The sequence below is a fragment of the Falco rusticolus genome, chromosome Z (assembly GCF_015220075.1).
Source record: "Falco rusticolus isolate bFalRus1 chromosome Z, bFalRus1.pri, whole genome shotgun sequence".
In the NCBI taxonomy this organism is placed as follows: Eukaryota; Metazoa; Chordata; class Aves; order Falconiformes; family Falconidae; genus Falco; species Falco rusticolus.
In genome coordinates this window covers 50,112,026-50,117,888 of record NC_051210.1, presented here as the reverse complement: position 1 = coordinate 50,117,888, position 5,863 = coordinate 50,112,026, and the positions used below count along the sequence as shown (strand labels likewise).

Sequence of the window (5,863 nt, the reverse complement as noted above, 5' to 3'; positions counted from 1 at the left end):
TAACCCATGGTCTGCCAAGAAGCAATTGTGTTCCTTTTCTCTTTCAACATGCAACTTCTTTGCCGTGAGAACAGGAACCCTTACCCAAGACAAGTCATTGACCTCCAGCAGTTCCAACAAGCCCATCAGGTCTAGAGTTTTGTTGCAAACACACTGGCACCAAGATATCAACAAGGGAAGAATATACATTTGCAGAACTAAACATGCTTCCACTAAGTCAGAATTCTCACACAGATCTACCGTAACTACAAGAAGAATCTATACCCCTTTAAGTTTACACATGAAATAGAGTTGTCTTTCCATATAGTGCATGGCAAGCTTTCAGCTACAGTTACCAAGACAGCTATAACCATAAGGACAGTAAATTCCACTGCTCAGTGCAAAGACTTCACAAAAGATATTAGATGCTGCTTTCCACAACAGAATAGAAGCTTCTCCATATGCAAAGAAAAACCAAAGCCTTAAGGAAAAAAACAAAAAAATTGACTCTTAGTTTTTGTTCTACTTTTTTTCCATCTATATACAAAATAAATATCACCACCTCACACAACCCCACACATAAAAAAACCAAACATCGAAAAGAGAAGTAAAAGCAAATCATAACAGACAAATTCACAAGTTTATCGGTCAGCCCTGCCTCCCTAGGAGGCATCTGGTGCTTTCCACAGTAACTCCACCTTTCTTCATATCCCCTGTACCTTTTATCCCTTAGTGTGAGGAGGAACAGCACACTAACTAACTAAAGTGAATTAGTTTCATCATTGTAATGAAATAAGAAAATAAGAAAGTTTAATTGGAACAGTTACATATACTTCCTTTTCCCTTCCAGGAAACCAACAAAGACTTAAGCCGCATTTTCTTTTCTCAGTCTACCTGGCTTTCAAATTTGGTCACAGACAACCAAGGGGCTCAAACAGATGTATGAAGCAAGCTCTAGAAAGGCAAATAAAAAATAGAAAAAAGTGAACAATAAAAATTAGGTATCTCAGAAAATAAGGTAATATAAAATTGAGAATACACATCTTACCTTGAATAGGTGGTTGCATGGAAAAATAATACCTCAACAAGTACACCCATGGGTAAAACAAAGTTTTATTCAAAATAAAGAACCTCAGAAGCAGAAACAGCAACAAAGTGTTACTTAATAAAGAAGAAATTAGTAGTCACACTCAGTTTTCCCATGGTCCTTTTCTCATCTGTGCTGCTGGAATAGCATGCCCATCATCTTAGAGGCAGATGTACTTTGACAGTAGGATGGGGCCAAAACAGGAACAGGAAACACAGATGAGCTAAATGCCAAAGCACAAGCCTTCGGAATAAGCCAATAAAAGTTCAAATATTACATTCTCCAGTTGGGCAAGATCTACTTCTCTAGAGAGACAAAACCAAACAAATTAGATTAGGATGTTTTAAAACAATCATCCTTCATGACAGGAATTGCCCTTACTACCCCTTCCCAACTCAGTATTCCCACATATTCTTCACTTTTTCAGGTGAAAAATGCATCATAGTGGCCCGTTTCCAGCTTGCCAAAGTCTCCAGGGCAGTGCAGCTACCACCATTTCTCACCACTGAAACTCTTCTTCCAGGCTGGAATTACCAAACAAAACTGGTGAAGAATCCTCCTAAACAAGAGAGCAAGAACAGCCAGTGCTGCACACTTCTGTAATTTATTCTAAAGTACATTATTATATTAAACTACTGGTGGGAAGAAGCATACCAGCAGCAAGTTCTTTGATTACAAGTGCAGCAGCTGTTGCAGCAGTGGATGAAAAGCTTGAGTACTTGGAGTACTAACCAGTACTAAACAGCTTTTGAGTTAAAGACAGTGCTGGTTTCATTTTGGAATTAGTTCTGGAGATAAACTGTCCAGGCTGATAAAGCCAGCCTGTACAGTGTTTGTCCCCGCTTGGGCGGTTCAAGAGAATACAGCACACATTATCGGGTCTTCATTACCTAAATTTTCCTTAATGTTACTTTAGAGCTGAGGCACAGATTAGCTGAATTGACCAAGCTGTCCTTAATACAAGCCCTGAAGTCAACCACAGCAAGGGCACCAAATCACTTTCAGATCTGTGTATAATCCTTAGTCTGGCTCAGTGTGGCCAAACAAGGCATTTTTTTTTAGCATCTAGATACTTCTTTACCATGATCCTTTGTCTGGCCAAAACACTCGCATGCACAAAAGCCAAGGTTGGGTTTGCTGGGGTTTTTTCAATGGATAGGGAATCCCCAAGTAACCAATTAAGCTGGCTTTAAGACTTTGAAAAACCAGGGCAGCACAGAGTGAACTTAATGTGAAGCAGATCTGGCCCACTATTTTAAGTAATCTTTAGACCGGGGTGGGGGGGAGGGCAGCAGGGAGTGGGGGCTTAAAGTTTTGCTTGAAGACTCTGCAATTGCTGGAAGTGCTCCTTTGCCATTAAAGTTAAGCATACCTGTCCTAGATTTGCAACCTGTTCCTACTAATACGAGTACTTTTAGCAGGTCAATTCAGTGTCATATAGTGGTTTAAGTGCCAATGGCACCTCACATTTTGAGTTCACAACTGGACACACCACAGATGGCCACTTTCACTCTGATCACATAGCACCTAGGAAACTGCTTCCTAGTAGAGGATGACCACACACACTAACACCCAGGAAGCAACACTGCTCAGGAAAATCCCAAGTTTAATAACCACTTGTTTTCCCAGATGAGCATACCCCTAACACCATCTCAATAATAGAGCCTCTTAGGCTTAGGTTTCCAACTTCTGTTGGTGTTTGGTTTTGTTGTTGTTTTTTTTAAAAAAAAAAAAGAACAAAACACCATGCCTAAACACTGGACTACCACGCTGTATTAGCTGAGGGGAAAAACCCAAACACTTATTTAGACTTCACACCACTTCCTCACCATGCCCACTGGAAAGCCAAGCTGGAGGACAATGAGGCATAAATCAGTAAAAAAATTAAATATAAACAAACAAACTATCTGACACTTCCTTGAGCTGAAAGAAGTATAAGGAAAACCAGAAATTTTACTCATCAGGGACTACAGCAGGGGCCAGCTACCTGCTACCTTAACCTTGGACTTTGGAAGCAGGGTTCTTCCTGGTCAATATCCTGTTAAGCAGGAAACAACTTCAAGGTTTAGCTTAGCATGTCCTTCAAAGCTTCAGGGATAAGTATTCCCAAGTCCCTGCAAAGCAAAATTATGTGCTGAAAGCTATGTTCATATAGTACTATGCATGTACACTTTTAAAATCAGGAAGCAGAGTTCCCATCTGCCATACTTCATGTAAACGTTATTTAGATGCACACAGCTCTTTAAGAGCAAAGCTAGTAGTAACATTCCCCAGCTTCAGTTCCCCAACACCATAACCGCCACTAACACTTACAAAAACCCCACCTAAAACACTTAAAACCAACTACCTCATGCATGAAGTGCTGAAATCACATCCAGCTTGAGTAAACAGATGTGGTAAACCCATAGGCAAACCCAGCTTACAGTGGTCTAGACTTCTGTTACAGAAGCAGTGACTCACCCCAATATCAAGCCACTGTTCACCCTCCCCTCCTGCACTCTGGGATCTCACCAGGAAAAATCCAAGCACTCATTCCATTAATAATTCTGGTCTGTTTCAGACTCCAGCAAATCAAGCACAGGTCTCTGCAAGGATCACGAAGTCTTTCGAGCTCATTGGAGAAAGCTTTGCACTTTTTGCAGTCTATTGCTTAAATTAAGCCTTTTTCAGGTACTTTTATGCCTACCTTTCAAATTGTTTGCATGGCAGCTTCTTTTTTTCTAACAAAGCACTGACACTCAATAGCAAACTCAGTGAAGAATATTCTTCCATATTGTTCACACAGGGCAGCTGGGCTGTAAGTTGCTAAATACCTGTTGTAACAACTGTGAATTCCAACTACTTGCTTCCTGAAAACAGCAAGCTTCTTAGTACCTTGTTCTCACTGGTACTACTCTTTATATCTGAACAAAAAAACTCAGCTCTGCAGAGATCACACTATGATTTTGCACTGATTCACTTCAGTATACAGCAAAATTCAAGCATTTCACATCCTCTTCCCCTTGTGCCTCCACACCATAACCTCAGGAAGCAGCAATTTCTATAGCACGCTCCGAAATAAAACTTCTCAATATAACCCAACCTTCCAACCATGAAAAAGAACAAGCTGGTTTTTATCATCTCTTCCAGAAACATCTTCTGCAACTGCCAAATACAAAACATGAGGACTCAAATGAACTACACCTCATACCAAGTCCCACACGTGTATTTGTCTGTTGCCCTGTTGTATAAAACACTGCCTTACTTCAGAAACGGGGCACTTACTACATCCCTGTTTTCAAAAATCATCCCAACATGGTTTAAAAAAAGAAAACAAAACAACAAAAAACAAAAACCCAACTATGATGTAACCATATGATTCATAAGCCTTCAGCAAAGTTTGGCTGCAGGCGTGCCTTACAAATCTTTTGAAGAAGCTGCTGAATGTACACAAAGCTAAATTCGTTCATTTTAGATTACACAGCCAGAAATCAAGTCAATATTCCCACATGTGCATGCCAGGACTGCAATCTACTGTGTTCAAAAGCACCATCCAGTTAAAACTGCCTCCAGTTTTGCAGTAGTACCTTTTTCCAAAGCTAGTCTAGGAGACCCCTTACTATCACCAGCCTTCCCAGGGGTGCTGTCAACGAGTTCTGCCACCGCGTCTTTCGGTACCAATAGGATACAAAGGAAACGTAAAAGTTCAGGTGATCACTTTAAGGAATTCGTGCTTGGGCCGTTTAAGAGACCTTTAACAAAGCAACAGCGAAATTACGAACTCCAGCCTATAACGCACCTCACATCAAGTGCGGTTCTGCCCGATTCCACTTCCCGGGCACACGGACTGCCCAGCCCTCCCGCGGCAGGACGGCGCACACTGCGCCCACGACGAGGCGCCGCAGCCCCCCCGGCCACCCCGGCAGTAACGCCTGCCGGCCGACCGGCCCGGGCCACGCAGCGAATCCCGCGGCCGCAGCCGCGCCGAACCACCCGCGCAGCAGGCAGCGGTGCTGCCCGCACACCTGCGCTGCGCTGCCCCTGCGCTGCCACTGCCCTGCGCGGGGGATGCGCCGCCCGCCGCCGGGCAGGAACGCGTACCGGAGAGGCGGCGCGGCGAACTCGCACGGAGCAGCGCGGCGCTGACGCGGAGCTGGGGTGAAAGAAAAAATGGGAAGAGGACGAGGCGGATGAGGGGAGAAAAATCACAGCGGGGGCCTGGAAAGGGGCTGCCCGCGACCCCGTCGCCGGGAAAACTTTCCCCAAGTCCCGGCGGCCCCTTGCCCCACCGGCGGCCGGGCCTGACCCGCGGGGAGGGGGCTGCCCGCCCGCCCGCCCGGCCCCGGCGCGGCGGCAGGTGGCGATGGGGATGCCGGCGGAGCAGGGCCCCCGCCCGCACCTCCCCCCGCCGCCGCGCCGGCAGGGCATGACCGACCGCTGCCCGCCCGCCCGGAGCCCTCCCGCCGGCTGTCCACCGGTTACCTCCTCGCCGCCGCCGCTCTCCTCCGTGCCGTTTCCTACGCTCGCCATGTTCCCGCTCCGTTGCCTTGTGCGCCGGGATGACTGCTGCTGCCGCCGCGCCCCGTCCCGCTCCCTACCGCCCGGCGACGGTCCCCGCCCCCCGCACTTCCCGGCCGCCCCCGCTCGGCCCGGCCCGACCCGACCCGGCCCGGCCCCGGCGCCTCCCGCCTCGTCCGTGCGGGGCCGCGCTCGGCACCTCCTCCCCGCCCCGGCCGCCCCACCGCTCCGCTGGCCGCGCCCCCTCGTTTGCATCGCGGGCCCCGCCCCGCCGGTCGCGCCCTGTCGCTCGCGCGGCAC

At 47.2% G+C, this 5,863-nt stretch overlaps 1 protein-coding gene across 1 annotated transcript in view; it reads right to left on the bottom strand.

Annotated features, from left to right (window-relative positions):
- Positions 1-5,658, bottom strand: part of TTC39B (tetratricopeptide repeat domain 39B) — a 74,979-nt gene extending 69,321 nt beyond the window's left edge. The window contains exon 1 of the mRNA XM_037372848.1: positions 5,528-5,658. Within this exon, the coding sequence (XP_037228745.1) occupies positions 5,528-5,575 (48 nt within the window). The 5' untranslated portion in view covers positions 5,576-5,658. The remainder of the gene's footprint in view (positions 1-5,527) is intronic.
- Between the last annotated feature and the right edge of the window lie 205 nt (positions 5,659-5,863).